This window comes from Myxocyprinus asiaticus, chromosome 1 (genome assembly GCF_019703515.2).
Source record: "Myxocyprinus asiaticus isolate MX2 ecotype Aquarium Trade chromosome 1, UBuf_Myxa_2, whole genome shotgun sequence".
Classification (NCBI taxonomy): Eukaryota; Metazoa; Chordata; class Actinopteri; order Cypriniformes; family Catostomidae; genus Myxocyprinus; species Myxocyprinus asiaticus.
The window spans coordinates 5,886,467-5,902,387 of NC_059344.1; the positions used below are offsets into that span (position 1 = coordinate 5,886,467).

At 43.8% G+C, this 15,921-nt stretch overlaps 1 protein-coding gene across 1 annotated transcript; it reads left to right on the forward strand.

Annotated features, from left to right (window-relative positions):
- The first annotated feature begins 4,357 nt into the window (after window positions 1–4,357).
- On the forward strand, window positions 4,358–14,734 carry LOC127421289 (interleukin-8-like). Its single transcript, XM_051664243.1, has 3 exons — window positions 4,358–4,453; window positions 12,135–12,270; window positions 14,372–14,734. Exons 1-3 carry the CDS (start codon window positions 4,399–4,401, stop codon window positions 14,478–14,480), a joined length of 300 nt encoding a protein of 99 aa, XP_051520203.1. The 5' UTR covers window positions 4,358–4,398; the 3' UTR covers window positions 14,481–14,734.
- Window positions 14,735–15,921: the final 1,187 nt, after the last annotated feature.

Genomic DNA, 15,921 nt, shown 5'->3' on the forward strand with positions numbered 1-15,921 from the left:
TCCTCACACACTCCTCCCCCGCCCGATTCAGGCCGGGGCGCAACCAGTCTGACTGTGACACTGATTGGCAATCAGTCACATTGTTAATCCAAAAACAGAGAGGTGGCAGCCTATCCTGCTAAACATAGAAAACACAATAAAGTACTATTCGGTAGAGTAAAAAAAATTTAGTAGTCTGTATTTACAAAAACACAAGAAATAATAAAATTTATAATGAAAAAGTAATAATAATTATTAATAAGTCCACAGGTTTGTAATAATAACTTAAAAGTTTAATTAGTAGTAATAATTACTACAATATAAAATAGTGTACAGTAAGTAGTTCATGGTAATAAATTATTTATTAACACTTTAATAAATTTCGCATTTAATTTTAAGGACAGGTTTGTTTACTTCTGTATGATACACAGTTGTCACCAATTGATTTCCAATGTGAAAATCTAAGTCCTGAAGCAAAACCAGTTTCATTAGTTGTCTCTGACTTTTGGACCCCGTTTTGAGTTCTGACTTTAAAATGCAATATTCCAAGTAAAGCTTAACGAAGACAATCTGATTCTTACATTCCTTCACAACTTCATTGTGTATATTACCAAAGAAATGACTCGGCACACTGCAGGACCTTTCTGTTCTGAGAAAGGTCAGACTTAGTAATTAAATCACTTGCGCAAACAAATCATACTCACACCTGCACACACATTCATGCACATACAAGAAAATCGTATTACTCAAGAGGTTGCTTTTTCCTCATTTGGGAGTCTCAGTGTTTATCAAATCAAATCAGATCAAATCCCTTTATTGTCACTCAGCCAAATACACAAGTGCAACAGTGGGTGAAAGTCTTGGGTGCGGTTTCACCCAATTGAATCCAATTGTTCATTGTTTTCTCATGTTAGTTCATAATGCATTGAGTAATGTTAACACATCCAACTTTTAATGTTATAAATGTGTTATACATAGAAATTTACATTAACCAAGATTTCAAAAAAGTTGTAAGTTACTTAAAATGCAAGTGAATGAAGATTTCTCTTTTGAAGCTCCAAAAATCACAGACAGTCAGCATAAACATCATCCATACGACTCCAGCAGTTAAATTAATGTCTTCTAAAGAGAAACGCACTTTAAGTACTTTTAATTATACTTTTTAACTATAATCCAATGCTTTGGGTAAGCTTCACAAGAGAGTGGAGATCACGCAGTCTCTTGTGTGACGTATTAGCGTTGCCATGATACCGACGTAAACTCACGTTCTCCTCTCGGTTGAGACATCCAGAATAAGCACACAAATGTACCATTGTGAGTAAAGAAACAGATACAAATACAGATCTAAACCAAAACCAACGAAGCTTCTATACAGCATTCCTCCTTCTCAATTGTAAACAGCGTTGCTCTTCCGGCTGTGACTCATGTGTCTCAGTTCTTCCATGTTTCAAAGGCCAATGCGATTACATCATACATGCACACCGCTGCTGACCGAAAGCATGATTTAGAGTTTAAAAAAAAAGTAGTTATACAAATATTTATCTTTTTCTTACCAAAAGTGATTGTGTTGCTTTAGAAGACATTCATTTAACAGCTGGTGTGGCTGGATGAAGTTTATGCTGACTGTCTGTGATTTTTGGAGCTTCAAAAGAGAAATCGCCATTCACTTGCATTTTAAGGACCTACTGAGATAAGATATTTTACTATATTTCTTCAAATGTGTTCTGGTGAAGAAAGAAAGTCATACATACCTGGGATTTCATTAGGGTGAGTAAATAATGAGATAATTTACATTTTTGGGTGAACTATCCGTTTAACTAATGTTAACAAATACAACCTTATTGTAGTGTTACTTTACCAAATGTCTGAAGTAAAATTAAAATGTAATGTACAAGTAAATTACTCTGTTCATCAGTAATGATTATTGCAGGCTTTGCAAGTCAGCATTAAAACAAAGTATTTAAATACTTGAATATAGTAGCCTAATATATGCAATAAGTAACAGACTCCGTCTCTGTATTCACAAAGGGGTCCTTGGTCTGATAAAGGTTGAAGAACCTGATGATAAACAAATGAAATTTTAAATAATAATAGTTACAATATTCATATATATTCATATATACAGGTGCATCTCAATAAATTAGAATGTCGTGGAAAAGTTCATTTATTTCAGTAATTCAACTCAAATTGTGAAACTCGTGTATTAAATAAATTCAATGCACACAGACTGAAGTAGTTTAAGTCTTTGGTTCTTTTAATTGTGATGATTTTGGCTCACATTTAACAAAAACCCACCAATTCACTATCTCAAAAAATTTGAATATTTTGACATGCCAATCAGCTAATCAACTCAAAACACCTGCAAAGGTTTCCTGAGCCTTCAAAATGGTCTCTCAGTTTGGTTCACTAGGCTACACAATCATGGGGAAGACTGCTGATCTGACAGTTGTCCAGAAGACAATCATTGACACCCTTCACAAGGAGGGTAAGCCACAAACATTCATTGCCAAAGAAGCTGGCTGTTCACAGAGTGCTGTATCCAAGCATGTTAACAGAAAGTTGAGTGGAAGGAAAAGTGTTGAAGAAAAAGGTGCACAACCAACTGAGAGAACCGCAGCCTTATGATTGTCCAGCAAAATCGATTCAAGAATTTGGGTGAACTTCACAAGGAATGGACTGAGGCTGGGGTCAAGGCATCAAGAGCCACCACACACAGACATGTCAAGGAATTTTGCTACAGTTGTCGTATTCCTCTTGTTAAGCCACTCCTGAACCACAGACAACGTCAGAGGCGTCTTACCTGGGCTAAGGAGAAGAAGAACTGGACTGTTGCCCGGTGGTCCAAAGTCCTCTTTTCAGATGAGAGCAAGTTTTGTATTTCATTTGGAAACCAAGGTCCTAGAGTCTGGAGGAAGGGTGGAGAAGCTCATAGCCCAAGTTGCTTGAAGTCCAGTGTTAAGTTTCCACAGTCTGTGATGATTTGGGGTGCAATGTCATCTGCTGGTGTTGGTCCATTGTGTTTTTTGAAAACCAAAGTCACTGCACCCGTTTACCAAGAAATTTTGGAGCACTTCATGCTTCCTTCTGCTGACCAGCTTTTTAAAGATGCTGATTTCATTTTCCAGCAGGATTTGGCACCTGCCCACACTGCCAAAAGCACCAAAAGTTGGTTAAATGACCATGGTGTTGGTGTGCTTGACTGGCCAGCAAACTCACCAGACCTGAACCCCATAGAGAATCTATGGGGTATTGTCAAGAGGAAAATGAGAAACAAGAGACCAAAAAATGCAGATGAGCTGAAGGCCACTGTCAAAGAAACCTGGGATTCCATACCACCTCGGCAGTGCCACAAACTGATCACCTCCATGCCACGCCAAATTGAGGCAGTAATTAAAGCAAAAGGAGCCCCTACCAAGTATTGAGTACATATACAGTAAATGAACATACTTTCCAGAAGGCCAACAATTCACTAAAAATGTTTTTTTATTGGTCTTATGATGTATTCTAATTTGTTGAGATAGTGAATTGGTGGGTTTTTGTTAAATGTGAGCCAAAATCATCACAATTAAAAGAACCAAAGACTTAAACTACTTCAGTCTGTGTGCATTGAATTTATTTAATACACGAGTTTCACAATTTGAGTTGAATTACTGAAATAAATGAACTTTTCCACGACATTCTAATTTATTGAGATGCACCTGTATATTGTCATGATCCTGCCTCTTCGGTCTTGTTTTATTCTTGTGTTGGCAGGATTGTGACAGTTTCCTCCGCCCACCCATCTCTCAGGTTGTCCCATATGCTGTTTGTTTCTCTCTCTCCCTCCTGTTTCTCACAGGTGCTGCTATTATTCTCTCATTTGTCTTGTCTTCCCTGTCAAATCATTGTGTTAGTTTCCAGTTGAGTTGTTTTGTTCTGGTCTAGTTTTTTCTCAGCTGAGAGTTTTTATTTGTATTTGTTTATTTATTCAATAAAACCTTTTTTGAAACTTTTCATTGCTTACACCTTGGGTCCCTCCTCAAAACCTGTAACATATATATTCTTTCCAGTGGGGAATTCTAGATGTTCCTTTTCAGTGAAATGTAAAATCATGCACTGTGGTTTGGACCTATTTGGTCAAGTATAATGTGAATCTCCAGGGGGGATTTTAAACTTGGTAACATGAACATAAGATAAGTCCATATGACACACGGCTGAGGACCATGTGAACAGATCCAGACCAAACCACATATTTACACATGAGCCTTCACATGCACATTTATAATGACACAAACATAACAGCAAGGGGAAGTGAAATAAAATCACTACTTTGAAAATCACGAGGCCAATGAAAACATAATATATAAGGCCAAACAGTGACCCAAAACAACACCATTTGATTTTGAGAAGTTTTCTACTTGAGACGCTTTAAACAACACCATGAACTTCCTCCTGTTGTTCACCTTAATTGCAGCCAGCATTCTCCTTTCCAGTGGTAAGTTTGATAATGAATAAATTGCATATTATTATTATTCTGGTTTCATTATTGCAAATGTCATACCAGTTTAAGTTTTCTTTAATCTTGCTTTTGGAAATGGTAGCTGGTTTGTTGGTGGTCAAGGTCTACCATCTAAAACCATGTAAATCGAACTACCATTAGAAGCAGGGCACTGTTATCCAGAAACACCGGATTTAAAAAAAACAACAATTTTCTTTATTTTTTCTAAAAGTACTCTTGGCTTCATTCTTATTGCAACAAAATATCTATATTTATAATGTCTGTACATAGTTTCACATGAAATTATCTCCAAAAACAACCAGTGACTCTCAGGTGAGTCCTTATAATCTAGAATTCAGCAGATTCTGTGGGGTTATGATTAATCTAGGTTCTGTTTCCTTAAAACGATAATGCACTAATATTCTACTATGATCTACTAAAAGCTCTGTTTGCACTAGGTCATTACAAAATCATTGTGCTATTGCCTTTGGACACAAAGTCGCATAGTTGCATTCTTAGGCTTTCCAGCCCTGGATTTATGGTTAAGTTCTTATTTGATTGGCGCGTCAGTGAACAGCATCCCCACTGAATAGAGTTTTACAGTACATAAAAAAGGAATTCATCATTTTTCTAGAGTATTTCATGAGAAAGGGGATTTAGGATCAGCAGTGCAATTCTGGGTTGGTGCCCAGCGAAAGAAAAAGAAGCCAACAGTACTACAGAACTCTCCCCTTATGTTCCCTTGTTTGGGATTAAAGGTCATCTTGATGGGATTCTGCAGATGTTTCTGGAAGCCATAGAGTGCAAATTAAAAAAGAATGAAGAAATAAATTATCAATCTATTCATTTGAAAATAAAAATGTGAATAAATAAACCGATTTATACATGGAAAAATAAATAAACACATTTAAATTTGTTTATTTAATTAATGTTTAAAACGTAATTGTATTTAACAGTTAAATTTTGCAATAATAAATCGTGTGTTTAATTCATGTTTAAATTGCAATTAAATGTAACAATAAAATAAAACATTATATAAACATAAAACGTTACATTTAATTGCATTTTAAACATGAATTAAATACATTTTTTATAAATGCACAATTTAATTGTTAAATATAATTACATTTTTCAACATGAATTAAATAAACTAATTCAAACATGTCTATTTATTTTTCCATTTATAAATCAGTTTATTTATTCATGTTTTTATTTTCAAATTAATAGATTGATATCTAATTTTTTTTTAAATTGGCACTCCAAAGCTAGGCTTTGTCAGAAACTTGAAAAAAGGCCATCTTTGCAGTCGGTATCGTCATGGTTACTGGTGTAACCTCCGTTCCCTGATGGAGGGAACGAGACGTTGGTCCCTCCTGCCACAACGCTGAACTACCCGCTGAAATGGCCGGACCTTATATCGGCTCCTCAGCATAAAACCTGAATGAGTGGTTGCATACCAGCTCCTTTTATACCCGTATGTTCGGGGGAGTGGCATGCAAATACCACTCGCCAATTTTCATTGGCCTTTTATCAAAGACCAGAGGTGTCTCGGGCTCCCAAGAGTGACCCCTAGTGTCACTACATCGACACCAACGTCGAGTGAGTGACAGATAGGGAACCTGAGGTTTGTTTTGTTGATTTACAATGGGCATTTATTCTTTCCTCAGCGATACAGCCTCTTGGCGCAGGTTACAACAGCCATTGCATGTGTTTAAAACTAAATTCCTCCATCAGGGAACAGAGGTCACACCAGTAACCATGACATTCCCTATCTGTCACACACTCGACGTTGGTGTCGATGTAGTGACACTAGGGGTCCCTATACAAAACGCCACAAGGCTGAACTGTGTTACGTGAACTGGCGGTGTGTGGTGGGCAGACTTGCTGTGTGCCTCATAGCCAGCGCACCAGGTCGACACGTAACCTCCCCCAACACAGTTATGAGTGTCGAACGGCCCTTTTTGGGGACAAGTCGACTACCCAGAGATAGAGACAGGCTTAACGCAGTCGTGGCCTCTTTCCCCTTCTCTTTTTCCACTCCCTAAAAAAGAAGGGGGATTATCTGACTGGGCCGCCAGGTCTAGTCGGGGGGTGTCCCTCCCAAGGGGAGGACACCGAAGAGACCACACCTTGCCCCAAGAGAGGGGGGGGATATTTAAGTGGAAGAATACATCACATGCTCTTTCCAACCATGTGGAGAGCCTTCAAGGTAGATCCTGCCCAATGGGGGAGGAGTTACTACAACATGGAGACTGAGGGGCTCTGCCCAAGATAGACGCATTTTGCCAGTAGGGAAACGAACTAGCGGAAAATATAGATCGCATGGGGTTAGCCTTACAGGGAACCGCCACATGCGGAGCACCTACCCCAGAACCGGGCTCTTAGTTAGCGCGTGTACTGGGCCGGCAGCGAACCTCTCCGAAAACTCGACTGCCACAGGGCTCGGAGGAAGTCAACCAGGGAACAACTTTTGTGAACACTACTGGGAATTAACAGCGCACGTCTTCAGCTCAAAAGGAGGTGGAAGGCGCTATGTGCAAGCGATACACCCGGCCGGCTATCCCGGGCTTATCCGCTTGTGTTGCGTGCCACTACCTGGGACGAAACCGGTTCCACCTGGAGGTTGTAGAACCTTGCAAAGGTGTTGGGTGTTGCCCAGCCCGCTGCTCTGCAAATGTCTGTTAGAGAGGCACCTCTGGCTAGGGCCCAAGAAGCCACTACACCACGGGTAGAATGGGCTCGTAGCCCTACCGGGGGCGGCATGTTTTGGGCAAGACACGCCATAGTTATGGCGTCAATGAGCCAGTGGGTGATCCTCTGCTTGGAGACAGCACTTCCTTTCCGCTGTGCACAAAAGCAGACAAAGAGCTGCTCAGAGATTCTAAAGGTTCACCACCTGGTCCCTAAAAGGAGTGGTGGGAACCTTGGGCACAAAGCCCGGTCGGGGGTCTCAGGATCACGTGAGAATAGCCCGGACCGAACTCCAGGCACATTTCGCTGACAGAGAACGCTTGCAGGTCACCTACCCTCTTGATGGAAGTGAGCGCAGTCAGGAGGACAGTCTTCAAGGAGAGTGCCTTAAGCCCGGCTGACCGCAAAGCTCAAAGGGGGCTCTCTGTAGACCCTGAAAAACTACAGAGGTCCGATGAGGGAACAAGGCGCGGCCTGGAGGGATTCAGCCTCCTGGCGCCTCTTAGGAACCTGATGATCAGATCATGCTTCCCTAAGGACTTACCATCGACTGCGTCATGGTGTGCTGCTATGGCAGCAACGTACGCCTTCAAGGTGGAAGGGGACAGCCTCCCTTCCAAACTCTCTTGCAGGAAGGAAAGCACTGATCTGACTGTGCACCTCTGGGTGTCTTCCTGACGGGAAGAACACCACTTAGCGAACAGACGCCACTTAAAGGCATACAGGCACCTCGTAGAGGGAGCCCTAGCCTGAGTGAACGTGTCTAACACCGCAGGTGGGAGACAGCTTAGGTCTTCCGTGTCCCGTCCAGGGGCCAGACATGGAGATTCCAGAGGTCTGGGTGCGGGTGCCGGATGGTGCCCCTGCCCTGAGAAAGAAGGTCCTTCCTCAGGGGAATTTGCCTGGGGGGAGCTGTCACGAGGAGCGTGAGGTCCGAGCACCACGTCTGGGTGGGCCAGTAGGGTGCTTACCAGGACGACCTTCTCCTCGTCCTCCCTGACCTTGCACAGGGTCTGTGCGAGCAGGCTCACTGGGGGAAAACGCATATTTGCGAATGCCAGGGGACCAGCTGTGTACTAGCGCGTCTATGCCGAGGAAGGCCTCGGTGAGGGCGTACCAGAGCGGGCAGTGGGAGGATTCTTGGTAGGCGAACAGGTGCACCTGTGCCTGACCGAATCGACTCCAAATCAGCTGGACCACCTGAAGGTGGAATCTCCACTCACCCTTGAGGGTAACCTGTTGTTACGGCGCGTCCGCCGAAGTGTTGAGGTTGCCCGGGATGTGAGTGGCTTGCAGCGACTTGGTGCTGCTAACTCCGTTGGAGGAGACGGCGGGCGAGTTGTGACATACAGCGGGAGCGCAGACCACCTTGGCAGTTGACATATGCTACCGCTGCCGTGCTGTCTGTCCGAACTAGCACGTGCTTGCCCTGGATCAACGGCCGGAACCTCCGCAGGGCGAGCAGAATTGCCAGTAACTCGAGGCAGTTGATGTGCCAACGCAGCCGCGGACCCGTCTAGAGGCCGGCGGCTGCGTGCCCGTTGCCAACAGCGCCCCAGCCCATTTTGGAGGCGTCTGTCGTGACCACGACGCGCCTGGAGACCAGTTCTAGGGGAACACCTGCTCGTAGAACCGAGAGGTCGGTCCAAGGGCTGAAAAGACGGTGACAGACCGACGTAATGGCCACGCGGTGTGTCCCATGGTGCCATGCCCGTCTCGGGACTCGAGTCTGGAGCCAGTGCTGAAGCGGCCTCATATGCATCAACCCGAGCGGGGTGGCCACCACCGAGGATGCCCCAGGAGCCTCTGAAAAAGTTTCAGTGGAAACACTGTTTTCTGTTTGAACGCCTTCAAACAGGCCAGCACCGACTGGGCACGCTCGTTCTTAAGGTGCGCCGTCAAGGAGACTGAGTCCAACTCCAAACCGAGAAAAGAGATGCTCTGAACCGGGAGGAGCTTGCTCTTTTCCCAGCTGACCCGAAGCCCTAGTCGGCTGAGGTGTGAGAGCACCAGGTCCCTGTGTGCGCATAACACGTCTCGAGAGTGAGCGAAGATTAGCCAGTCGTCGAGATAGTTGAGAATGCGAATGCCCACCTCCCTTAACGGGGCAAGGGCAGCCTCTGCGATCTTCGTAAAGACGTGAGGAGACAGGGACAGGCCGAAAGGGAGGACTTTGTACTGATATGCCTGACCCTCGAACGCAAACCGCAGGAAGGGTCTGTGTCGAGGAAGGATCGAGACGTGAAAGTACGCATCCTTCAGGTCTACCGCCGCGAACCAATCTTGATGCTGGACGCTCGCTAGAATGCGTCTTTGCGTCAGCATCTTGAATGGGAGTTTGTGTAGGGCCCGGTTCAGTACTCGCAGGTCCAAGATTGGCCGCAACCCACCGCCTTTTTTCGGTACAATGAAGTAGGGGCTGTAAAACCCCTTCTTCATCTCGGCTGGAGGGACAGGTTCTATCGCGTCCTTCCGTAGGAGGGTAGCGATCTCCATGCAAGGTAGCAGCATTTCCGACTTTCACCAAGGTGAAATGGACACCGCTGGACCTGGGCGGATGCCCGGCGAAGTGAATCGCGCAGCCGGGTCGGACGGTCCGGACCAGCCCTCGTGACGGACTGGAAAGCGCAAGCCATGCGTCCAAGTTCCGCGCAAGGGGGACCAAAGGGACAATGTCATCAGATGTACCGGCAGGTGGGGCCTCGCGGCGGGGCGGAGCTCGAGGTGCCACACCACATCGTGGCCGTGCTGAGTCCGAGGACATCGAAGCACTTACCTGGCTCCTTGTGACCACCCCCGGAACAGCCTGGGACGGGGGAGGAAGAGGCCTGTCCTCGTGACCCGTGGAGACTGTCACATCGGGGGCGGATTTGTGCCACAGCTGGGCGCTCAGGGCGGGAGACCGCCGCTGGAGCGCCAACCTGCCAAATGGAGTGGTGGACGGTGGTCATGATGCCAGCCGTACACACCGGATATGTGACCCAGGGAACAAGGAAACCACTCTTGCGGAGCTCTTGAGTACTGCAGCCACTTGGGCATGCAGCGCAATTAAATGCAAAAGGTAACAAAAAGATGAAGATCTGCTTACCAGCTCCAGAGCAGCGGGTTTCGTTGTCCCTGGGTCGCCCGTCTCAAGGGCGCTTTGAAGCCTTTCACGGGTTCTGGGCGGCCGCGAGACGGGTGGCGTCTGCTTCCTGCAGTGGGCTCCACGCCAGGGCCAGGCCAAAGGGGCGGGCTGCAGCGGAGCCGGTGCAGTCACCGCAGGGGGACGCCCTCGGTGATGAGTAGATGGGGTGCAGGATCTTGAGCCGCGCCGGGGCAGGATAAGCCGGCTAGCATCCATCTACTGCTCTACCATCGAGAACTGCTGGGCAAAGTCCTCGACGGTGTCACCGAATAGGCCCGCCTGGGAAATGGGGGCAGCAAGGAATCGTGTCCTGTCGGCGTCACCCATCTCGACCAGGTTGAGCCAAAGGTGGCGCTCCTGGACCACTAGTGTGGCCATCGTCCGCCTGAGAGTCCGCGCCGTGACCTCCGTCACTCGGAGAGCGAGGTCGGTCGCCGAGCGCAGTTCCTGCATCAATCCCGGGGCGGAACTTGTCCAGCGGCACCGTAGGCTTTGACCGTCAGAGACAACGTAAACCTACAGGCCTTGGAAGGGGGCTTTGGGCACCCATGCCAGGTGGCGGCGCTCTGCGGGCATAGGTGCACCGCGAGCGCCTTTATCCACCGGGGGATTGCTGAATAACCCTTGGCCGCCCCACCATCGAGGGTATTGAGAGCGGGGAAGCTGAAGAGATCGGGACCGGGCAGTAAAAGGTGCCTCCCACGACCTTGTCAGCTCTTCATGCACTTCCGGGAAGAAAGGAACGGGGCGGGGCGTGGCTTTGAGCAGCGCCGCGAGCCCAGGAACCAATTACCGAGCCGCGAGGGTTCAGGGAAGAGCGGTGAAATCCACTCTAACCGATGCTCGCGGCTGTCCGGGAAAGCATGTCGTCATCTCCGCGTCAGTCTGTGACTGGGCGATCGACCCCGAAGGGAGGAGCCCAGCCGAGGCTTCCGACTGGACGAGCCCGCTCTCCGATGCTGCGCTCGAGAGCTCATCACTTTCGCAGGCTCCGAATAAGAGGTCGAATTCGCCGTGAGACGAGCCGGTGGACTCACCCGGAAGCCCGATCGGGGCAGACGAGCTTGCTGGGGAATGGGAGGTCCGCGGGGGTATACCCGGCAGAGGCGGTCCCATTGGGGTCCCCAAATCACCCCCAGTGCTAGCCGCGCTGGCCTCAAACCCGTGGGTAAAAGGACCGAGGCGGGAGCCTCTGGGGTGGCTCGCTTTCTTACGAAGGCGAGCCGCGACCGCAACGTTGCCATGGACATATTCTCGCAATGAGAACATGACCATCCACGAACGCTGTCTCCGCGTGAGCAGTGCCCAGACACGAAAGACAGTGATCGTGACCGTTAGAACACAACCAGGAATAAGACACAATCGGAGAAGCATCTTTAAAAAGACGCGTCTTTAAAAAGACTTTCCATGTGTGCGCTCTTTTAGAGAAATATATACTCTTTTAGAGGGGAAAATGCTCTTTCAGAAAATATACTCTCTAGTTTTTCTGCCGAAGCGCCCAGGGGCATTCTCTGCAGTGCACCAGTGCAGAGGAGGGAGAAGCCGCTGAAATGCGCCGTCAGATCCAGCAGGTGAATGAACAGTAGTATTCAGCTCAGCGAGCATGACCGTTCGGCTCCGAAGAGAAAATCTGAATGAGTGGTTGCATACCAGCTCCTTTTATACCCGTATATTCGGGGGAGTGGCATGCAAATACCACTCGCCAATTTTCATTGGCCTTTTATCAAAGACCAGAGGTGTCTCGGGCTCCCAAGAGTTACCCCTAGTGTCACTACATCGACACCAACGTCGAGTGAGTGACAGATAGGGAACCTGAGGTTTGTTTTGTTGATTTACAATGGGCATTTATTCTTTCCTCAGCGATACAGCCTCTTGGCGCAGGTTACAACAGCCATTGCATGTGTTTAAAACTAGAGTCTAGGGTAATCCCACCGGACAACCACCGAAGTGTGGAGATCCTGCCTAAAGGTCCTCACTGCAAGACTACAGAGGTTATGTGAGTACCACTCCGAAGAATATTCAAAAATCTTCCTGGAATATCATTAACAGGTGCGTTTTAGTGGGGAATGAGCACATAAATAATATTCAGAGCCCAAAAAATATCTTCACAAAACTCTAAATTAATTCTTTGGTCCCCTCCCAATTATTAATTATGAGAAAGGACATTGAAATTGTTAGCTGGGGGTTGCTGTCATCATTAAGCAGGGATTTGATTAATTGAGAATTAATTTTCTTATTCACTTTTTATTTACATTATTTTATTGTTTGAATTATGATTACAGTGGAAAACATCAATTCCTCTGTTTGCATATAAACAGTGGATTTTCTTTATTGTAATTAAACTATAAATGAAACAAAGAAACAAAAATTATAGGTGAAGTATGTAATTTTTGGATGATCAAATATTTAAAGTCTTTTCATGCTTTTTAAAACCCCTTCAACAAAAACTGGGCACTGAAACATCAACAATAATATAACTGTAATATAAACATAAACAGAGAAAAAAAAAATTCAAGTCACTTTAATTAAACAGACTTTTTTTTCACATAATGGGGTAGTAATGGCATTTAACATTGTCTCAGCTTCAGAGTTTGAGGTGGCATTATCTTTTTCTTCAAAACATGTCTAAAACAGTCATTACTTTAGAAGTTCTGTTTAAATGACACAATTCACCTTTAAGCAGCAATTTGACTTTTGATTTTAATTTATGTATATACTGTGTGTATATATATATACAGTATATAAACAAATATATATATATATATATATATATATATATATATATATATATATATATATATATATATATATATACAGTATATACATAAATTAAAATAAAAAGTCAGAAGTTTACATACACCTTAGCCAAATATATTTAAACTCAGTTTTTCACAATTCCTGACATTTAATCATAGAAAACATTCCCTGTCTTAGGTCAGTTAGGATCACTACTGTATTTTAAGAATGTGAAATGTTAGAATAATAGTGGAGAGAATTATTTCAGCTTTTATTTCTTTCATCACATTCCCAGTGGGTCAGAAGTTTACATACTCTTTGTTAGTATTTGGAAGCATTGCCTTTAAATTGTTGATCTTGGGTCAAACATTTTGGGTAGCCTTCAACAAGCTTCTCACAATAAGTTGCTGGAATTTTGGCCCATTCCTCCAGACAGAACTGGTGTAACTGAGTCAGGTTTGTAGGCCTCCTTGCTCTCACACACGTTTTCAATTCTGCCTTCAATTTTCTATTGGATTGAGGTCAAGGCTTTGTGATCCTTAAGCCATTTTGCCACAACTTTGGAGGTATGCTTGGGGTCATTGTCCATTTGGAAGACCCATTTGCAACTGAACTTTAACTTCCTGGCTGATGTCTTGAGATGTTGCTTCAATATATCATATAATGTTTCTTCCTCATGATGCCATCTATTTTGTGAAATGCACCAGTCCTTCCTGCAGCAAAGCACCCCACAACATGACCATTTTTCCTCCAAACATAACAATGGTCATTATGGCCAAACATCTAAATTTTTGTTTCATCAGACCAGAGGACATTTCTCCAAAAAGTAAGATCTTTGTCCCCATGTGCACTTGCAAACTGTAGTCTGGCTTTTTTATGGCAGTTTTGGTCCACAATTTTTTTTCTGAGGTCTTGGCTGATTTCTTTTGATTTTCCTATGATATCAAACAAAGAGGCACTGAGTTTGAAGGTAGGCCTTAAAATACATCCACAGGTACACCTCCAATTGACTCCAATAAGCCAATCAGAAGCTAATTGGTTAATTGCTTAAAGGCTTGATTTCATTTTCTGGAATTTTCCAAGCTGCTTAAAGGCAAAGTTAACTTAGTGTATGTAAACTTCTGGCCCACTGGAATTGTGATATAGTCAATTAAAAGTGGAAAAATGATTCATGTCATGCACAAAGTAGATGTCCTAAACGACTTGCCAAAACTATAGTTTGCTAATATGAAATCTGTGGAGTGGTTAAAAAAATTAGTTTTAATGAATTCAACCAAAGCGTATGTAAACTTCTGACTTCAACTGATATATATATTGGGGAATTTGAAAACATGTAATTTGAATAAAGATTTTCTTTTCAGTGCTGGTTTATCAAGTGGAGAGAAGATCTGCCTGAACCCCAGAACATCATGGGTTAAAAAACTCATTCACTTTGAGAAAAAACAACAAGGGATCAAGAAAGTCTTCTGACTAATATAACTTTGCTTCTCATTGCTCACTTGTCACTTTGTTAGTCATGTAGTGACTAATGATATTAATTATTATTGGTGTCACTGACGCCACAGATGTGGTTAAACTGACTCTTTTCGGTTCTTGCAAAATAAGTTGTGATAACTCATTTTTAGAGGCTTCATCACTATGTATTTTGTGTTGTATTCTTTGTCAAGAACTGTATATGGATGATTGTTGTGTTTTTTATATAAAGCCTTTGAATAAAAATGCCAGAAACATGTTTTCTGATGATGCAGCGGTCTGTGCAGGTCTGGACTGATATCATGATGTAGATTTCAAGATAAAAATTTGGGGTTGCCATTAGCATCCAACCATCTCCTCATAAGCTCTCCTGACAACACCTCAAAACAATAAACAACTGCAAAATATACTGACCAGAAATTTTGCTAATGTGATCAGACAAATTGCTGCTAGTCCTTTTGGAAGTCAAAGAAAGCTGATTTATTTAACACAACTGCTGTTGCCAGACTAAGCTGGCAAGAACAACCATTATGCCAGCCTGATCTCATAACTATTTGTAGCTATTCGAACATAACATTTAAACACAGATGTTTGAATGTTTAGATAAAGGCTGAAATGTACAATATGGACGTATTGACAGTATCAAAAAAAAAAAAAAGTTACATTTTTATGTATTTGCAGATTTAGAAACAAAAATATTTCCGAATCCATTATATTTGCAGGCTATAATTTTTGTAATATTTTTTAGACATTTTAGCCACTAATTCCACCACTACCCCTAAACCTGACCCTAACCATTTATTAACCCTTTCATACATACGTCAAACATATGTGATGATTAATAACTGGGTCCCGCAGAGTAGCATCACACATATGTGATTCTGCAATAGCCAATTACATTACAAGCTGTCAGATTAATATCGGCTTTTGCGCAGACACAGGCTTTATATATGACACTTATGTTATTTATATTTACTTAAACAGTTACTCATACAGCCTTTTAAACTACAGAATAAGCTTATTTTATATACATACATCCAACTCGTCACCAAAGAACCATGATAAAAAGTTTACAGCTCTTATACGCACTCAGTACATCAAAAGCGATCTTCCTCCGATGCGTGCTGCCATTTGTTTACATTAGGTTGTTATTCGTCAAACAAACAGCCACTCAAATAGTCTTTAAGCACATATGTTTATTTTATGTAACAAACAGCCAAATTGTCACCAAAGTACCACAATAACTGTTCACAACTTGTATGTGCAGTCATCAAATCTAAACGTGATCTTCCCATGCACGCAGCCTCATCTGCTGAGTAGGTACAGATGTGGATTACATTCACATAATGCAACTCAAACAGTCTCTTCAGGCATGTAATACATTTGTTTTCTGAAACAGAAAGCCATTCTATCACAAAAGCACCATGATAACAGTTTA